Raw genomic sequence first — 21,517 nt, 5'->3', positions numbered from 1 at the left:
CATCACTTTGGTAACACATGAAGATATTGGTTTACCATAACAAGTGAACGCTCTATTGTTAAAGCTTTTTATACATAAAAAAGGAGTGATACCCTTGGCTCACTTATGAGGGTTTCTCCACTTTCTAAATAATTACATGTTTCCTAATGTGTGGTTTTCCATTTTTTGATGTTTGTTATTACCACATGGTAATCAGTTTTTTTTTATATATTTAGTAATAACTTCATGGCATGCCAGTATTCTGTTAGAATCCCTAAGGACCAACCCCATCTCCTCAGGATCGTGGTTTGCAGGTGCCGTCACCTTGACTTATTCAACTTCGCTGAGTCACCCAGTAGCTTGAGGAAAGAGTTCCAATCCCTGCCTTAGAAAGCCACTGGTTTAAATCCAGCCAACATTTTTTTACATTTATAAAATATCAAAACAGATGTTTATCAGAATTTTATTCTATAAATAGACTTCTTGTTTTGGTTAATTTGCAAATTTGGATGATGACAATGCAAAATAGACTTCCATCACAAATGACATTATGAATGACTTTCATTTTTAAGAATTACAAGCAACTTAAAAAGCATAACTTTAAAACAATTGCACGTGAGCCCACTTGCATGTGCAAATGGGCTCATGCACTCATACACATGCATTTTAAATCATGTTCACAAATGCACGTGCACAATCTAAAATAACAAGCAACTTTAATGTTAATATTGTGGTAAACTTTTGTGTATATTTGCATGTGATTTGTAGTTTACATGCAAATGTCCGCATACCATCCGCTTCCATGACATGCAACTTCTGTTTCTCCAGGGTCATGTTTTTTTCAGAAATTGAAGCACCCACATGACAGCCAAACTTTACTGCCACGGAGATCACCCACCTGGAATCCCTGGTGGTGGAGCATGAGTAGGACCTCTGCCCTATCCCCCGGGTGTGCTGCAACCTGCAGCACAAGAAAAAGACCTGGTGCATGTACTCCTTGGGAAATTCTGCGCAAAATATTTTAAAATTCTGAGCACAAAATCTTTAAATTCTGCGCACAAAAACTTAAAGTTCTTCAAAATTCTGCAAACGTTATATTGGTCAAAATAACACAATTTACATGACAGTCTTTAAGTAATCAGAAGCAAACTCCTCTCAAATAATCACTCACTACAAAGTGGTAACTTTAGAGAGGGAAATAGTATTTTTAACTATTTACCATAAGCACATTAACTCAGACTAGAGACAATATCATCAACATATGCTCAAAAATAGGATTTAATCCGCTGTCTCTCGCCCTCAATGGGCCGCAGGCAGTAGTCAGCCTATGAGCAAAAAACTTTTAATCATTTATTGTCTCCCGTCTAATATAACAATTTTATCTTTTTTATCTTTTTTAGTTTTTTTTATCAACTATTCAAGTTTAATTAAATTAAATATAGAGCATCTATCAAAAAATCTCAACCGGCTTGTAACCCAAAAACAATTTTTTTGAAAAAATACTTAGCCAATAGAAGGTCATTCAGATATTCAACCCTTCAGATATTCAACCCGACATGGGCCATGTTTCGACTCGAAAAGAGTCTTTTTCAAGGGGAACGATTATAACGGCTTTCTTTGTTGCCGGTCAAAACGTTGCTGGAGTATCAAAACGCCAAAGTCCTATTTCTCCAAGTCTCAACTTTGGCGTTTTGATACTCCAGCAACGTTTTGACCGGCAACAAAGAAAGCCGTTATAATCGTTCCCCGTGAAAAAGACTCTTTTCAAGTCGAAACATGGCCCATGTCGGGTTGAATATCTGAAGGGTTGAATATCTGAATGACCTTCTATTGGCTAAGTATTTTTTTCAAAAAAATTGTTTTTGGGTTACAAGCCGGTTGAGATTTTTTGATAGATGCTCTATATTTAATTTAATTAAACTTGAATAGTTGATAAAAAAAACTAAAAAAGATACAATTGTTATATTAGACGGGAGACAATAAATGATTAAAAGTTTTTTGCTCATAGGCTGACTACTGCCTGCGGCCCATTGAGGGCGAGAGACAGCGGATTAAATCCTATTTTTGAGCATATGTTGATGATATTGTCTCTAGTCTGAGTTAATGTGCTTATGGTAAATAGTTAAAAATACTATTTCCCTCTCTAAAGTTACCACTTTGTAGTGAGTCTTTAAGTAATTACATTTTAAATTAATCCAGAAAAAGTTATTACTTAAAGATGCAGAATATTAAATATTTTGAGCAGAATTTCCCTAGAAATTTACTGTAAGAGTGTCCCTTCCACTTGTTCTCCCTACTCCCATGGCCACTTTGCCCTCTCAGGCCCCAACTCCTCCACCTGCCAGTATCTCTTCCCTCTACCTCTAGACTCAACCCCTTCCACTCTATCGCCGGTCCCAAGTTTGACCCCGTTCTCAATACCGCCCCTCACACAGGCTCCCTCTGTCTCTCCCTCTCTCTCATACATGGCTCCCTCTTCTCTAGTGCACATACATACACTCTCATACAGGCTCCCTCACTTTCTCACACACACATATATCCCCTCATACAGGGTCCCTCTCACTTGCATACACACCCACAAAAGCTCCCTTTCTCTTTCATGCATACTCTCTCACACAGGCTACCTATGTCTCTCTCTCATGCACCCCTTCATACAGGCTCTCTCTCACACATAGTAACATAGTAAAGATGGCAGAAAAAGACCAAAATGGTCCATCTAGTCTGCTCAGCAAGCTTCCCAAGGCAGACACTGCTGCTCCGTGCAGGTTACCCCCATGTTTCTCTTAAGGGTAGTAACTGCCGGTCTGTGTCAGTTAAGCTTTTTTATTTATTCCAATCCTCTAGCCTTTTAGGGATCCACAGTGTTTATCCCATGCCCCTTTGAAATCCTTCACAGTTTTAGACTTCACCATTTCCTCCAGAAGGGCATTCTAGGCATCCACCACCCTCTTCATGAAGAAATATTTCCTGACATTGGTTCTAAGTCTTCCTTCCTGGAGTTTCAAATCATGACCACTAGTTCTATTAAATTGTTTCCAATGGAAAAGGTTTGTTGACAACCATGGATCATTAAAACCTTTCAAGTATCTGAAGGTCTGTATCATATTACCCCTGCTCCTCCTCTCCTCCAGGGTATAAATCAATAGTCATAAATATAGTAAAGGTGCAATTACAACCTAGATCTGTCAATGGAGCATGTCATAATGGTGGCCCCAATAGCATCAGGGACAGATTTGGCTCTTTTGCACATTTCCTGTTATTCCCCAAAGCTTTGTGCCCTATGGAAAGCGATATTCATACTGCCTGGACTGGCCAACTTGCTGCCTCATGAAAAGAAGTACCTTGGCGATTTGAAGAGCATCCTTGTTCAGCGCTACTTTCGGACCTGTAGCAGCACACCACGTCTAGGTTTATTAAGGAAGTATAAAGAGCAATGCAACTCACTTCAGATGTCAGTAGAATACAATGATACATAATAGTATAGAGGTCACAGTAACAGCTACAGTGCACACTCAACTTTGTTATCCAATCTCTCTATAGATTGAGGACATGAAGGAGGCGGCCTGGAATCTGTACTGGAAGCTACAGAGGTGGCTGGACCAGCTGAGAGACAGATAGAATATGGGGATGCAGGTAAGTTCATGATATGGCTAGATGACTTACTATATAGATCACAACCCAACACTTCTAATCCTGACAATGACTCAAACTCTTATCCCATATCATAAGCAAGGCATCATCAAATAAAATACCTCTGAAATTAATCTTCTGTATGTCAAATGGATCATTTAATGGCCTTTCCACCACATACATGACATGAGGTCTCATTGCAAGGAGAACTTCCCTTTGTCTACACCTCTCCCAGAAAAGGAATGCCCTCTAACTACTTCTATGATCATGCACATCACACCCTGCAGCATGTGAGCATATGAAATGTCACACAATTGCTGTTCTCCTCATGGATGACAACTTGATTCTGTTGGAGGAGGAAGCAGAGGAGGAGGAAGATGACAATGTGGTCCCAGCCCCTGACCCACCCCCAACTGATGCCACCACTGGGGAGGAGAATGATGCTCCTCACCCACCCTCTCAGGTGGCAGTTTAGCCCCTCCATCCCAGTCAGTGTGCCCCATGCCAGAAGAGCCAGAGATCCCTCACCTCCTCCTAGTATGGCCTCCACCCCATTCTGCCCAGGATGTAGGAATACTAGAACTCAGACCGGCCAGCCCTTCCTGACTGAGAGAGGCCTGAATCCCCCTCACAGCTGCTATCCTGCCAAGAGCGCATGAATTAGGCTTATTGTTTGAAGCACCCACTCCAGGTTATGATCCTATGTCTCAGTGCCATTTTGGGAAGGGTATGCAGATGATGGTGGAGAAGATGAGAGGGATTTGAGCAGAACTCAGGAGTCTGCTCAGTATGGAGATACTCCTCTTTCAGAGTCATGAGTGGCTCACCATGGCAGTCTAGCTCATTGCCAGGAGGGTCCCACCAAATGAACCATATTCCTACGTCTGCAAGACCTGGCCTCCCTACTTCCCTGGGCCTTTTTTTTTTTTTAATGTAAGTAGTATGCACCCTAGTTTGCCTCACTCCTGTTTTTTTTATTTTTATGAATTGAAAATAGTTTTTTAAATGTTTATATTTATCTTCATTGTTATAAAAGTTGATTTTGTTCTGCAAAACTTTGGGTATGTGTTTCAGTTATTTCCTATATACTATGGTTGATATGGTACAATAGTCAAGTCCTTTTAAGGATATCCTATAGCCATGGCTCTCTGCACAAAACATAGCCCTGCATGTTGCTTGCTATGCTGATTTATCCAATACTTTTAAGACTCATCTTATCTACCCTTACATCATCATATATAGTTGGTTTAGTTGTGTGAACCTTGCACCCCTAAAACTGACACTAGTAATCAAAAGGTATATATCCACAAGGACCACTGACCTCCCCTATGGGCATCTCCCACTCACCTCCCCTTGAATGCAGCAAAGCCACACGAATTATATGTATAAAGTTTCAAGTATTTGTGGTATCCCCTTAAATAAAATATCAGTATATGGAGATTAGGAGTATATATGAGGTGGCCCTTTCAGAATTCTTACACTTTAAAACAGGGGTGCAAGGCAAAACAGGGCTAGGACAAGCAAGACAGAACTGGACAAACAAGGTCAGACAAGAGACAGGAGGAACCATTGAAAGGCCTAACATTGATCAAGAATGAGGCTAGAGACACCCAGTTAAGGAAGGCCAACTGGGAGGCTAAACTGGGAAAGAGAAGGCAAGAAACACATAGGCAAGGATGGCTACTGGGAAGCATAGACAAAGCAAGAACAAGGCAAGGAACACACAGGCAAGGAAGATCAAGGGAGGCCTAGACAGAGCAATGGCATGACAAAGAATACAAAGACAAGGAAGGCCACTGTGAGGCGTTAACAAAGCAAAGGCAAGACAAAGAATATTCAGGCAAGTAAGGCCACTGGGGGCCCTAAACAGAGCAGGAACAAGGCAAGGAGGGTCACTGGAAAGCCTAAAGAAAGCCAAAACAAGGCAAGGAAAGCCAATAGGAGGCCAGAACAGAGCAAGAGCAAAGCAAGGAACACACGGGCAAGGAAGGCCACTGGGATGCCTAAAGAGAGCAAGAACAAGGCAAGGTATACACAGGTAGGTTACCAGAACAAGGATACCAGGGAAAGAATACATGGACAAAGGGTCCAAAGGTAGTGAAGAGACTCCACACGGAGGTAGGAAGTAACCTGTGAGGGATGATTTTATAGGGCTGTCCTTACTGCATCACACAGCCTTCAAGACAAAGGCTAGATCAGGTCCAAGCATGGCCAAGTGATGGCTCCTGCTGGCAGGGGTGGGGGTGCTTAACAGCCGGTATCATTACACCATTTCTGTGTGGAAATGAGGGTCTTTGAAATAATCTAACCTATCTGTAGGTAAAGTTAAGCACGTTGTGCCACTATGTGTGTAACTTTACTTGCAGTGAGAGGAGGCATTCCCAGGGTCAGGGATGGAAAGGAGTTTGCACTCACACACATACATTTACCAGCAAAATGCACTCTACTCACACAAACAGCAAATGCAAATTTGTGTGCAGAACTTTTCATTTTGAGAACTGGAGTAAAGTCTGCAGGTAAAAAGTACCCACAGACATTTCTCTTGTGCAACCAGTCGGAAAACTGCCTTCATAAGAAACAAAGACGTACACAAAGATCAAGTGAAGAGAAAATAGAAACATGCAAGTTCATATTCTGAGGAAAGCAGGTTACAGTGCTACATAAACAAATTTGAGATTCATATGGCAAAGGGAATAGACAGCTTAAAGCCTTAATAGAATGAAAAGATAGAACTGTGTAGTACTGCCTAAACGGAAAGATACTTGCTGGTGTACGTGGGTGGCGGGGAGCGGGAATGAGCAAAGAGTGGCTGCAGACACAATGAATAAATCTACAATAAGGAAACTCTGATGGGGTGAGCAAAGCCTGAAGAAAGGCTAGTCACTAGTTCAGAAGATCACTTATTTTGAAACAGGTATTTTATATCTGTTAGAACAGGTTTTCTCCCCACAAAGATCCGCTAATTGGTTTGTACTGAGAGAGTCCTGTAGCACAGTCACTCCAACCTGTTAGCTAGTTGGCACTTGGGAAATTAACTAGCTGTTACTGTCTGTAATTGACAGGGAGAGAACTGTCCTGATTGAATCCATTTCTATGACTGACAGGGAAAGACCAGCCACTAGAAAACTTGCTCACTCGGTTGGATCCAGTCAAAGGGCAGAGAGAGAGAGAAAGCAAGATATTCTTTTCCGGTCTTTGTTGGGGGATGCAGAGAATGTTCTCCCAGATTTTATCCCTAACCTTCTTACGTTAGTGTAATACTTAGGACTGGCAACAGCTTTTCAGCCCCCCCTCCCCCCCCGTGTATCCTTGTACCCTATCTGAAAGATAAATGTCTGAGATACAGTAGTTTGGCTGCCATGTTAGTCCCCATGAATGCATAGAAATAAAGGTTTACCAATAAAAATTATCTCTAACTATATTTCTAGACATAGGTACAGTATATAGATATATAGGGGCAGATTTTCAAAGGGTTACGCATGTAAGATACGGCGTAACCCCCGAAAAGCTGCCCCTTCCACCCCCTGCGTGTGCCAAGCCTATCTTGCTTAGGCTCGGCGGCGCGTGCAAGCCCCGGGATGCACGTAAGTCCCGAGGCTTTCCTGGGGGGCGTGTCGGGAGGCATGTCACGGCCGGCGCGTCATCAGGGGGCGTTCCAGGGGCTTGGCCGTCGTGGCCTCCGGACCTGCCCCCGGACTGGAACATGGTGCGCCGGCAGGCGGCCGGCGCGTGCAAATTACACCTGCCTCAGGCAGGCGTAACTTGTAAAATAAAGGGGGGGAAATTAGTTAGGGGTGGGGGGTGGGTTAGGTAGGGGAAGGGAGGGGAAGGTGGGGGGGGGGCTGGAAGGAAAGTTCCCTCCGAGGCCGCTCCGATTTCGGAGAAGCCTCGGAGGGATCAGAGGATGGCTGCGCGGCTCGGCGCACGCAGGCTGCCGATTTTGCGCAGCCTTGCGCGCGCTGACCCTGTATTTTATAACATGCGCGTGGCAGCGCACACATGCTATAAAATCTACTCCCACGCGCACCTTTTAAAATCTACCCCAGTGTATATATGGTGATACCATTTTATTGGTCTAGCTTTAGAGAACTAATTCTCTCTTTAGGTTGGAATTCAAATGAGCAAAAGATATTACCAGAAAATGTAGTTTGGCTGCCATTAGGAAATCAAAAAAGGCCTTATAATGATAGGGTAAAGAGGAAGAGATGATGGGGACAAGATGAGGGAGGATTGATGGGTGATCAGAAGGTGACAAACAATATAGTTTTATGGTTCATAATGTGATAGGAAAGCTAGGTCTCTTTTCAGTCCATTTTTGTCTGAGAAGCAGTATTACAGATTCTGTTAAGTTCCAAGTGGCTGATATTTTGCCATCCGTAGTTCAATTATTGCATTGTTTATGCAGGTCTGAAGTTAGAGCTGAATGTGACAGTCCATTGGTGAGAGATGTGCAAGCAATGCCCATTTATCATATAATGTGTTGAAAAGGTTTGCATCTGTTTTTGTGAGACCTAGGATCTAAGTGTAGGATTTGAGATGTACATCATGGATAATATGTTGAAATCCTCTGTACAGTGTGTGGTGGAAGCCAAGAAAGCAAATAAATGCTAGGAATTATTAGGAAAAGAATGGAAAATAAAATAGAGAATATCATAATGCCTCCGTATCACTACCTGGTATGACCGCAGCTTGAGTATTGTGTGTAATTCTGTTATCACATCTCAAAACAGATATAGCAGAATTAGTAAAGATACAGAAAAGGGTGACCAAAATGAGACAGATATGGCCAACTTTTGTCCATTAGAGCCACAAAAGGCCTTGTGTTCAAAGTATCATAATGAACATGCATGAGATATATTTGCATACAATGGATGCAGTGCATGCAGATCTCTCTCATGCATATTGCGTATTCATTGTGAATATCTAGAAAACCTGGCCTGTTTGTGGCTCTTGAGGACTGGAGTTGGTTGCCCCTGCCCTATGAGGAAAGTCTATAGAGGTTAGGACTCTTCAGCTTGGAGAAGAGATGGCTGTGGGGAGATATGATAGAGGTATACAAAATAATGAGTGGAGTGGAATGGGTAAACTCGAATCAGTTGTTTACGCTATTAAAAAGTACAAAGACCAGGGGACATGCAATGAGATTACTAGGTAAATCATTTAAAACAAATAAGAGAAAATATTTTTTTTTATTCAATGCATAATTAAACTTTGTTATTCATTTCCAGAGGATTTGGTACAACCTTAATAAAGTAAATTCACTGCTTATCTTTGGGATAAGCAGCGTGGAATGTATTTATCTTTTGGAATCCTGCCAAGTACTTGTGATCTGGATTGGTCAAGGATACTGGGCTTGATGGATATTTCATCTGATCAGGTATGGCAAATGTTATGTTCTTATGACCTTCCCAATATCAGACAAGTGGTGTGGCACTTTCTCAGAAAGATGACCAGTGCCGGAGACATGGACCTGCAGTATGAGTTGAAACAGTGCATTTTAGTTATATACAGGTTGATGCAGAAAGGTATGAGCAGCTGAATGCACCTTTCTACTTGCACTTCCTAAATGGGAGGACTGAAAATACCATGCAAAAGAGGGCATTATGCAATACTCTCCCATGCAAAGAGGTACACTGACCAAACATAGTCTTTCTTAGTGCTTGAAATTTAACTTCTAGATCAGAGATGAGTTAAGTTTCCAGCACTACTGTGCTGGCACTTAAAATTCTCTAAAAAGGGAAAAAAGTTAAAAAAAAAAAAAAGATAGAAATCTGGATTTAGGGTTACTGCCATCACTTAGCCAGCTTAGTTCATACTTTTCCAGATAAATGGTGGACTTATCCGTATAAGTGGTAAGCTGCAGCTAAAGGGACTGCATTGGAAAGCCACGGACACCTGCATTCCAGAGTTAAAATGTGCATTTGGCTTGTGCCAAACGCACATTTTATACTTACATGCTTTTTTTTTTTTTTTAACTTCCAATGCATTTGCATAGCATTAGATTACTGCTTGGGGAATTTAAAAAAAAATATGTAATCTCAGCATTAAAAGTGTGTGCTGAAATCCAGCCCGCACTAGTATTTTAGCATGCAGATTATTGCATTGGCCTGATAGTGTGAAATCCTATTCCCTTAGATTGTGCTGATAAATTCTAGGGACTTCCTGACCACCTGGGATCTGTGCTTGGAATTCAAAGGAAGTCCTTGAACTGCAATATTGCTTTCTAATTCCTGGCGGTTCTTACAGAGGCTTGGAATAGATAACATGTACAGAGGGCGCTTGTAAGCTTTGATCTCTGTATGGATGGTTCTTAGTTCTCTCAGGTCACACAATAGTAGGTACCAATGACCTGCAGTGACCAAAAAGTGAATAGCAGCTGGCATGTCTTTTATTTTGTATTTATTATATTGTGAATTCCAGTGGTCAAACAGTGCATCTTTCATTTATGGTTAAATGGTGAATGTGAAACTGAATGTGTTTTCTAAATACCTATATTCTGTAAAGCCTAGATCAACTTTACATATACTGCATGCGCTTTGATGGTCTGCAGGGATCTATCGAACCTTGCACTGTTTTCAGAGTCTTGTGAACTTTACACCAGTGGCGTAGCCACGGGTGGGCCTGGGTGGGCAGCTGCCCACCCAATTTAGACCCAGGCCCACCCAACTGACACCGGAACTGCAAGGCTGTCGCGGGATCCCATCCCCGCGACAGTGAAGAGGAGAACCCACCCCTCGCGCGCCATCACGGCACACGTGGGGAAGCGGTCCTACAACCATTTGGCCGACCGATCTTCCTGTTTGGGGGGGGGAGGAGAGCGGAAGCGCCGCGCACAGTTTCCGCTTCCTCCCCCCAGAGCAGGAAGATCAGCTGGCCTCTCCTGCAGCCACTGGCCTCCTGCTATCTTCGGGCCGTATTGAAGGGGTCTGAACGCTTCAACCTGACAAAGGACTTCATGTACCAGAATTCCCTGCTTCATGACGGGTTTACTTACAGTCTGCAATACAGCTGTAATTAGGACATTGAGAAACTCTCTGTCAGCACATTGCACATTTTCATTTTTTTGGCTTCGCTGTTCTTATTCTCTGATAAGCTTTCACTGCTGTAACCTAGATTAGAACAATGGATGTATTATGTGATGGGCTGTATTACTGCAGACTCGCGAATTCCTTTCCAGAACTGCAAGTCCCAGCAGCCTCTCCTGCAGAACATGGGAGAAGTTTCACGAAAGTTCCAGGGTGTCTAGGGAGGGGGTCAGTAGCCCCTTCAGCCGGAATATGCTTGCTCAGCAATGCTTAGAACGCATGTGTAAAAGATAAGAACTGTAAAGTGCATAAGAGTCTGCTCCTGAAGGGGAGGGGCATGCAGTTGTACTGAGCCTTTGTCTTAGCTGCATCTTGCTGGCAATAAAAGTCTATCTTTACGGATCAGTTGTCTGGACCTCCTTACTGACTAAAAAGAGACGGTTACATTTGGCGAGCCTCAGCCAGGAGGTACCGGGGACGCTATTTTAGCCCCCCAGTTGGTCCAGGGGATTTTGTGGCGGAGTGATCCCCCAGACTTGCCTGGTGAGTGGCCACCGCTGAGTTCAGTGATCAGGTATCTGAGGGGGTCATTCCACGGAGATCCTCTGAGACCTTTGGGCTGGTGATCCGGGAAGAAGGCTTTCATGACGTTCGGAAGAACCCTGCAGGCGAGTATTATGGGAATGATGGGAAAAGTGAAGAATAGCTAAAAGAGTAGCAAATAACCGGTCCATCTGTGAGGGGACCGAGGGGGCTTTGATCACACCCCAAGCGGTGGTTTGGTAGGAATTGCATTCCGAAAGCCACGCGCATAAAAAGAGGAAAAAGAAGTAACGCATACGATAGTGGGAATAGGTTTCTTGTTGTGTGAAAGAGAGTGAATGGCCTCGCAGTTCTAGGCCGGGCTGACCGCGTCCTAGTCGGGGCGATTGTGACCCTTTTGTGTCTGACGGGTACGGACCCCTTACCTATCCGTCTTCCCTTCCCTCCTTTGTCTGTGAATTCTATCCTGATGGGAGGGGGCGGTTCGACTCCATTAAAAGTCATGACGGAACACTATAGGGAAGTGTTCGATAGACATAAATGTACTAAACCCGGAATGATTCAACGATGCACCCATAGGTGGCCCAGTTTGTGTGTAAATTGGCCTCCGGTAGGAACTTTCGATTTCCAAACGGCCACAAGGGTCCAGAATATAGTTATACGAGAAGGGAATCCGGGTTGCCCTGAGGATATACCGTACATAACTGCTTGGATTGCAGTTATTGAAAATCCTCCGTCGTGGGCAAAGAAGTTAGTGGAGGGAGCCGCCCTCGTAATGGTGGCTCAGGCGCACAAAATGGGGAACTGGAAGTCCCCATTATTAATTAAGGATTGTAATGTATGTAACTGCTATCTGTGAATTGCAAGCACATGTACCAGGGATTTTTTTAATTGTTTTAATTGTTTTAAACCCTAATAAGAGATTTTGGTTTACAGATGCTGCACAAGACTACTATACAACAAATTAATGTACAGTGTTAAGTTAAAATACTGATTTGATTACTGGAGAATGCATTTACTGGTGTTGAAGTTTAGAACTTGATGGCAGTTAAGGGTTAATGGCAGAGATAATTACAGGAGAGAGGAGGGAATCGAGCCAGAGGAAAAAAAAAAAAAAGACGTTGAGCCAGTGCGTAGTGCATTCAATATGGCTGTGCGTTTCAATGCTGACGTTAATCAGAAGCTTTCAGTTTTCTCATATCTTCTATTCCAGTGTCCTCCCTATGCTTATCTTTCTATTCTCTAATACCATGTTAATTATTGTTCTTACTTGTCTCCTATATATTATCTGTTATTTAAAAGTTACATTGGAACGCATGATAAAGTATGAACTCTCTTTTGCTGACGCAGTTTATTTTGAAGCTGTCTCTGGGAAATTTAGAGAAATGATTAAGAATGGGTTCTTTGTTAAAGTTTTTCTTGTTGCTTCTTTGGCTAGCAGTAGTTAAATATGCAGAGCTACTCCCTGTTTTAAGGAACTGGCAAGATAAGACAGCCAAGCATGTGCAGCGCTGACTGTGAGAATTACAGGATGCCGTTTGTAAAAAAAAAAAAAAAAAACCGGAGAAAACAAAGACTTAATATTAAAAATTTTGATTCAGTGGCAGGCGCAAGATAAGGATTATTGGAAGTTGTGGGCAAGAGAAGGGGCCACTATGCAAGATTAGGAACAAGAGCAAATATGAGTCGGCCCAAATGATAAAGTAGTGGCCCACAAACACACACACACACATATATATATATATATATATATATATATATATATATATATATATATTGCAATTATGTTCTTTGACCACTGGTGGGGGCTGGGCTCTGGCTATTACCATATGTTCTTAGTGTTTGTAATGTAATTGATACAAGGCTTCCAAGGGTTTGATCATCACTCCTGCACACCTAAAGCGCCCCCCCTGGATCCTTGCCTGCAGATCCAGGTTGACTTTATTGAATTAACCCAATGCCAAACTTACAAGTATGAAGGAAGCAATGTTTTGCAGCTTCTCAGCCTCGTCAGAACTGATTTGCCTCCAGGCGCAGGTCATCTATTCAATTTCCAGATGGACTGTGATCTTTTCATCGTATTTTGAGATGTATGGGAACAGGGATCAGGAAGAGAAGAAAAGGGCCCGTCCCTGCAACCAGGAACTTAATAATAGAGACCCGACATCCGAAAGAAGCTGCAGAAGGCCGAAGGCTTTGAGGGCATGAGCCTCAGCCAGTTAAAAGCTATAGCAGACCAGGTATGTGGAAATAGAGAAGTGGAAGAGAAAAGAGAGAAGCAAGTAGAGACATGAAGGAGAAAGTGACTGTTAGCCGCCGCTCTCGAGGACACGCGGACGGGAAGGAGCCAAGACAATGGCAGACCGCGAAGAGGAGGGGGAACAAGACCCCCCTTTGGGAAAGAATCAGTGTGCGTACTGCAAAAATGAAGGCCATTGGAAGAGAGACTGTGAAGAATGGCAAAAGAAATACGGGAGCCCTGCAGTGAATACTAACGACAAAAATGGACCTGCACCGACACAAAGGGGCCGAGGAGGAAGGAGATCGGACAACCCCCACTGGCAGATGGCGGGGGAGGCGACAAGGAGCATACAGCCTGAAGAGACCGGGAGGGAAGAATCCCCACTGACCCTCTGGTGGAGATCCACGAGGTAACACAACAAAAATCAGGGGCCTGTTGGACTCAGAGGCCAACGATCTGCCATGACTGCACCAATCGGCCCCCCCGACGAAAGAGACTGTTTCTATAGTGGGCGCCTCAGGTCAGGTACTCACTGCCCCTCTGCAGAAAGAATGAAGTATACAAGTAGGCGGGACCATGGTATCCCTTATCGGATGGAACCTGCTGTGTAAGCCTCAGACCACATTGAGATTTCAACCAACAGGGGAAGTTAAAGCCTCCTTCGGGGACCATCCAGTGATACTCATCTATCCCCTCCAAGAAGAATGGAGACTACATCTTCCCATAGTCGAACGAACCATCGAACATCGATATGAAAACAACACCCCCCTCAACAAAAACGAAGACAACTGATGGATAGTTTACCCCAAGTATGGTTCGAACAGAACCCGGGAGGAATAGCTATCGACGCTACCCCCAATATGGATAGAGATGAAAACAGAATGCACAGGTGATTAATCAACCTCAATACCCCATTCCATATATGGCCAGACAAGGAATCCAGATACACCTGCAAAGACTGTATGATTTGGGCATTCTCCGGCGAATCCGATCTGCTTGGAACACCCCTTTGTTGCCAGTAAAGAAGCCTGGATCAAATGACTATCGACCAGTACAAGACTTAAGAAAAGTGAATAGTCAAGTAGAAGATCTAGTAGCCCTCGTGCCAAATTCATATTCAATCTTGGCTCAAGTCTCTCCTGCATCAAAGTGGTACAGTGTCATTGATCTCAAAGATGCCTTCTTCTCCGTCCCGGTGGCGGAGGAATGTCAAAAGATTTTTGCTTTCACATGGGAAGATGCAGATACTGGAGTAAAGCAGCAGTACACATGGACTCGGTTGCCTCAAGGGTTTAGGCACTCACCTACGCTGTTCGGTGAGCAACTGGCAAAAGACTTAAAGATGTATCAAGTAAAGTATGGGCCAGTCATACAATACGTGGATGACCTTCTGTTGTTTCGAGAGACGTACCTCGAATGTGCGGTATCCACTCTTCAGCTGCTAAAGACGTTGTACTCAAAAGGGTATCGTGCAAGTAAAAAGAAAGCGCAAATCTGTGAATTGGAAGTAGAGTATTTAGGCTTCCAAATACGTGGAGGAACCCGATGTCTGGGGATTTCTCGCACCAGTTCTATAAGAGATCAACCTGTACCCACTTGCAAGAAAGAGCTCCGGGCGTTCCTTGGAGCTGCAGGATACTGTAGGCTGTGGATTGCTAACTATGCAGTTATTGCCCAACCCCTGTACGACAAGCTGCGGGGTAAAGAGGCAGAATCTCAACCCTTCCAATGGGAAGGAAACGAACTGGCAAGCTTACGTCAACTAAAAGAAGCCTTGATTGAACCCCCAGCTCTAGGGTTACCAGATGTACTGAAACCATTTCATCTATTCGTCGATGAAAAGAAAGGAATGGCCATTGGGGTATTGACTCAAACTCTAGAATCATAGGAACGACCTGTTGCATATCTGTCAAAAGGAATGGACAATGTTGCAAAAGGATGGCCAGGTTGTCTTCGAAGCATTGCGGCTGCATGCTTACTAATTCCAGAAGCAGTCAAATTAACTTTTGGTCAAACTCTGAACGTAACAACTCCCCACACCATTCAAGGACTGCTAGAGACCCATGGACCAAAATGAATGACTAATTCACGTCTCGTCAAGTATTAAGCCTTACTGTGTGAAACACCTGAAATTCAAATACAAGACAGCAAAAACTTGAACCCGGCCACTCTTATGCCGGCACCTGAACCAGTTGCCCATGATTGTGAAGAAGTCATGACTACAATACATTCCAGTAGACCAGACCTGAGGGATCAACCCTGGCAAGGAGCTTGGACTTTATTCACTGATGGGAGCAGCCAAATCATTCATGAGATACGTTCTGCTGGATATGCTGTTGTATCCGAAGATGAAATCGTTGAGGCTCAACCTCTTCCCCCAGGAACGTCTGCACAAAAAGCTGAACTAATTGCCCTTACTCGAGCTCTGCAGTTGGCAGAAGGACAAACTGTAAATATCTATACAGACTCTAAATATGCCTTCCTTACAATTCAAGAGCATGGAGCATTATAGAGGGAAAACAATTGAACAATGCATCAGAAGTACGTGAATTACTAGACGCAGTTTGGCTGCCTCGCAAGGTGGCTGTAATGCATTGCAAAGCACACACCAGGAAATCAAACCCTATTGTCAAGGAAATCAGAGAGCAGATGAAGCAGCAAAAAGGGGCAACTCGGGAACCCTTCCAAGCAGTATTAATTGCATCGAATCATCAGGCTTCAGGCACTCCTGGAGCTCATCACCAACGACTGCTTTCGCTCTTAAACTCTGGGCAAAACAAAATACCAAAATTATGACTGCAGTGTACCAGAATAGATTGGTTTTAGATTATCCTCTGGCCCAGGAAGGAGGGTTTGTGGAACATTTAACCTCTCCAATTGTTGTTTACAGGTAGATGACCAAAACAAGGTTATCCAAGACATCACTGATCGCATGGTCAAGATGGCACACGTCCCTGTCCAGCAGTGGAATAGTGCATGGGACTGGACCAATGGATTCCGTGGTTGGTTTTCCATGATCGGTGGATTTAAGAGCTTGTTTGTTATCCCAGCCAGTTTAATTCTGTTTTGTCTTTTAGGACCCTGAATTATTCCTTTCTTGCTCAAACCGCCTTCGTCGGGTGATGAAGGACATTGCTGAACGCAAAACAGCCACGCAGCTCCTGTCACTGTACATGTATTCCTCTGAACCTATAGAACCTGTTTAACCATCCTCATGTTTTATCCTGGGCCATCTTCCCATACATGACAAGTTCGGGCTACAAAGGGGGGTGGAGCCAATAGGGCCCATCCGTCTCAAACCCGTGAAGAAACCATCAGACTGTTTGGGAAATTAGGGCCCCCTGAGAACTCAAATTGCTAATTTTTCTTGTTTCTGTTTCTTTCAGCTCCACAGTTGCGTTGTGATGGTGTGATACTTTTCATAAAGAATGATAAGTATCAAAGGGGGGAATGAAGGGGTCTGAACGCTTCAACCTGACAAAGGACTTCATGTACCAGAATTCCCTGCTTCATGACGGGTTTACTTACAGTCTGCAATACAGCTGTAATTAGGACATTGAGAAACTCTCTGTCAGCACATTGCACATTTTCATTTTTTTGGCTTCGCTGTTCTTATTCTCTGATAAGCTTTCACTGCTGTAACCTAGATTAGAACAATGGATGTATTATGTGATGGGCTGTATTACTGCAGACTCGCGAATTCCTTTCCAGAACTGCAAGTCCCAGCAGCCTCTCCTGCAGAACATGGGAGAAGTTTCACGAAAGTTCCAGGGTGTCTAGGGAGGGGGTCAGTAGCCCCTTCAGCCGGAATATGCTTGCTCAGCAATGCTTAGAACGCATGTGTAAAAGATAAGAACTGTAAAGTGCATAAGAGTCTGCTCCTGAAGGGGAGGGGCATGCAGTTGTACTGAGCCTTTGTCTTAGCTGCATCTTGCTGGCAATAAAAGTCTATCTTTACGGATCAGTTGTCTGGACCTCCTTACTGACTAAAAAGAGACGGTTACAGTATGGCCGACCGATCTTCCTGTTGGGGGGGTGGAAGAAGAGCGGAAGCGCCGCGCACAGCTTCCGCTTCCCCCCCCAGCAGGAAGATCGGTCGGCCGTATGGCTCGAAGATAGCAGGAGGCCAGTGGCTGCAGGAGAGGCCAGCTGATCTTCCTGCTCTGGGGGGAGGAAGCGGAAGCTGTGCGCGGCGCTTCCGCTCTTCTTCCACCCCCCCAACAGGAAGATCGGTCGGCCATACGGCCCGAAGATAGCAGGAGGCCAGTGGCTGCAGGAGAGGCAGCTGATCTTCCTGCTCTGTGGGGAGGAAGCGGAAGCTGTGCGCGGCGCTTCCGCTCTCCTCCCCCCCCCCCAAACAGGAAGATCGGTCGGCCATACGGCCGAAGATAGCAGGAGGCCAGCTGATCTTAAACTGTGCACAGGCTTGAATGTGTATGTGAGGATGAGAATGGGAGCCTTGTGTGTGTGTGTGGGTGAAAATCGGACCCTGGGTGTGTATGGGAGTGAGAATGGAGTCTTGAATGTGTGTGGGTGATAATGGAAGCTTGAATATGTGGGTGAGGATGGAAGCTTGAATATGTGGGTGAGGATGGAAGCTTGAATATGTGGGTGAGGTTGGAAGCTTGAATGTGTGTATATATGGGTGAGGATGGAAGCTTGAATGTGTGTATATATGGGTGAGAATGGGAGCCTGGGTTTGTGTGTGTGTGTGGGTGAGAATGGAAGCTTGAATATGTGGGTAAGAATGGGTGCTTGAAAGTGTGTATGTGTGGGTGAGAATGGGACCTTAAATGTGTGTATGTGTGGGTGAGAATGGGAGAATGGGTTTGTGTGTGTGGATGAGAATGGGTGCCTGGATGTGCGTCTGTGTGTGCATAAGAATATAAGCCTGGGGAGGGGTGAGAAAGTGAGAGCTTGTATGTGTGTCTGCAGAGAATGTGAGCTGGGGGGGGGGGGGGGAGAGCATATGAGAGTTAGAGCCTGAGTGTGTGAGGGAGTCTGTGAGAGAAAGCATTTATGTATATATGTGTGTGTGTGTGTGGAAGGGAAGAAGACAGTAGTAGAAAAGACACTGAAGAGGAATTAGGAAATGAGCGACAAGGGAAAAAATGGGAAAGAGAGACCAGGACCAACTGATTAGAAAAATACAAAGATCAGACAACAAAGGTAAAAAAAAAAATATGTATATATATATATATAGAGAGAGAGAGAGATGTTAGCAATTTAAATATGTCATCTTTGGGAATGTGCATTCTTATATTTTTGTATTTTGCTCTTTCTTAAGTATTCCACTGTTCAGACATTTTAGTTTCTCAGGCTTTCTATTTTGGCTTTATCTATATGTTTCTGTTTCTAATTTATAGTCTCTTATTTCTATATTAGGTAAGGGTCGGTCTCAGTTTTGCCTGTTTGTGACAGAAATGAGTATTTCTAGCATATAGTTTCTCTGTAGTAGTAGTCCAGCCTGTTCTGTTATTCCCGTAGGTGATGTATTAATGTTCTAGGGCCTGGTGTAGTATTTGCATTGCTGCTTTTTCATAAGGTTGCTGTTTGAATCCTGAGAGTCAGTGCTGTGATTGTTTGGCAAGGTTCCAGATGCCTCTTTCTTTGCAAGAGTTTGTTACTTCACAAAATAGCAGTGGAGGGTTATTTTTTGCTGAGATTACACCAGAATTTGAATTTTTTTTTTCATGTTACTTGTAATGTGAATTGCCGCAGCTTTGCGCTGCACCTGTTCTGATGATTAATTATATTTTATTGTATTTATGAAGATTTCTGGGTTTCGCAAAGATGGTTCATGAAAGAATACATTAATTTTTGTTTTATTATATGATTGGATTTGATTGTTTTCTATACTTGAAATAATTGAAGTAAATTATTTTAAAGTTTCATACATGACACATAATGGCTGTTGCAAACTACTTAGAAAGCCATTCTAGGGTGCAGTATATGGCATTATTTATCAGTAAGAAAACAACTAGTAGACCTGCATGCCTTGTGCCCACCTATGTTAACCTTGTGCCCACCCAAAAAATCAATTCTGGCTACGCCACTGCTTTACACATCTTCTCCTCGAAGTAACTCTGCATGTTTGCTGGGAAGGGGCAACGGAGGCATTGTTGGCGCTGATTGTGCAGGCACAGCCGAGAAGTGCAGCAAAAGCTACATCCGAAATGAGTGGCTCTGCTGACACGATTCCATGTCATCCACCCCTAAAAACTTCTGAAACCCTCGTTTGCAATGCTAGCAGATTCACCCATTCTGCAGATGGGTGGCTGCATTTGGGCCGTGGGCGTTTGTGGATGTGTGTGTTCGCTGGAAAATGTTAGACCACATGATTTCACAGAGCGGAGGAGGGAAGCTCCTTTTTAGCAACTCGAAGAAAGAAAGGCGAGGGGCTTTGAGTCTCTTGCCGGCATTGTGGTTGCCTGGTTGATTGGCAGCCAGCTCAAACGGTGGTTTGTTGGTGAGGCTTGATAACGTCAGGCCAGTTTTATGATATGAGACCAGAAATTCAGCCTGCAGGCCCCTCTTATTTTTTTTTTATACGTAGGGAGGGCAATTTTTCAAAGTCATTTCCGCAGGTTAAAAAGCATTTTGTCGGCAGAAATGGGGGGTGGGGGGGGTTTGAAAATACCTCCCCTACCCGGCACCCCTTACCGCGGGTAAACGTGCCCCTGCTGGTCACAGTGCAGGTGCTTTGACCCACTGAAAAAAAAAAAAAAAGAGGTGGTTGAGTCAGAGGAGGGAGAGTGCACATGGGGATTTCATTTTGAAAACCCTGTGCACATCTTCCTGTGGCCACTTTTGCAGTTGCTTCAAGGCGAATGCAAAAGTCCATAGGTACAAAGTACCCAGATCCATACAGCTGCTAGAAGTTTCAAAGGGAAACTCCCCAAGGAGGCTTCGGGCGTGCCCCGGCGAGCTGGTCTGCCCAATCACATGCAGTCCTCCAGCAGTTATTCTTAAACAGTGGGAGCCTTCCCTCAGGCTCTCCGCTCCTTCTTGCCCGCTTGTTTCCCCCGCAGTGACTGACAGCTTCTCACACAGCCCCCCCATCCCCAACCCCCGCTTCAGCGGCAGCAGTTTTTCATGTCCTCACCTTTCTGTGGCAGTGGAAATCACGTGGACTGCCTTCATTCACCTCACCACTTTGCTTCTCCTGGCTGGGGGCAGTCACCAAATCTCCTGCCACTTCTGCAAGGCTTCCTATTGTTTTCTCTGCCTCCAGCACCACCCATCTGCGACATAAGAACATAAGATATGCCATACTGGGTCAGACCAAGGGTCCACCAAGCCCAGTAACCTGTTTCCAACAGTGGCCAATCCAAGACACAAGTACCTGGCAAGTACCCAAACATTAAATAAATCACAAGCTACTATTGCTTATTAATTACTGTCATAGCAGTTTATGGATTTATCTTCTAGGAACTTATCCAAACCTTTTTTAAACCCAGTTATACTAACTGCTGTAACCACATCCTTTGGCAATGAACTCCTGAGCTTAACTATGCGCAGAGTGAAAAATAATTTACTTCAATTTGTTTTAAATGAACTACTTGCTAACTTCATGGAGTGCCCACTGGTCCTTCTATTACCTGAGAGAGTAAATAACTGATTTATATTAACTTGTTCAAATCCTTTCATGATTTTGTAGACTTCTATCATATCTCCCCTCAGTCATCTCTTCTCCAAACTGAACAGCTCTAACTTCTTTAGCCTTTCCTCATAGGACAGCTGTTCCATGCCCCTTATAATTTTGGTTGCCCTTCTCTGCACTTTCTCCAGTGCAGCTATATCCTTTTTGAGATGCGGTGACCAGAACTGCACACAGTATTCAAGGTGCGGTCTCACAAATGGAGCATTATGACATCTTATGTTTTATTTTCCATTCCCTTCTTAATAATTCCTAACATTGTTTGCTTTTTTGATCGCCACAGCACACTGGGCCGACGATATCAATGTATTATCCACTATGACGCCTAGATCTCTTTCCTGGGTGGTAACTCCTAAGATAGAACCTAACATTGTATAACTACAGCAAGAGTTATTTTTCCCTATATGCATCACTTTGCACAAGCCCACGTTAAATTTC

At 43.9% G+C, this 21,517-nt stretch overlaps 1 protein-coding gene across 2 annotated transcripts in view; it reads right to left on the bottom strand.

The window, feature by feature from the left end:
- CD226 (CD226 molecule) overlaps nucleotides 1-21,517 on the bottom strand; it is an 89,885-nt gene that overhangs the window by 1,494 nt on the left and 66,874 nt on the right. The window contains exon 6 of one of the 2 annotated variants that reach the window (XM_029592686.1): nucleotides 20,525-20,663. The exons of the other annotated variant lie outside the window; for it this stretch is intronic. Within the exon in view, the coding sequence (XP_029448546.1) occupies nucleotides 20,568-20,663 (96 nt within the window). The 3' untranslated portion in view covers nucleotides 20,525-20,567. The remainder of the gene's footprint in view (nucleotides 1-20,524; nucleotides 20,664-21,517) is intronic. 2 annotated transcript variants of the gene reach the window in all.

The sequence above is a fragment of the Rhinatrema bivittatum genome, chromosome 2, assembly GCF_901001135.1.
Source record: "Rhinatrema bivittatum chromosome 2, aRhiBiv1.1, whole genome shotgun sequence".
NCBI lineage: Eukaryota > Metazoa > Chordata > Amphibia > Gymnophiona > Rhinatrematidae > Rhinatrema > Rhinatrema bivittatum.
Note: the sequence above shows the minus strand (reverse complement) of the source record. Positions and strands in the feature narration are given on the sequence as shown.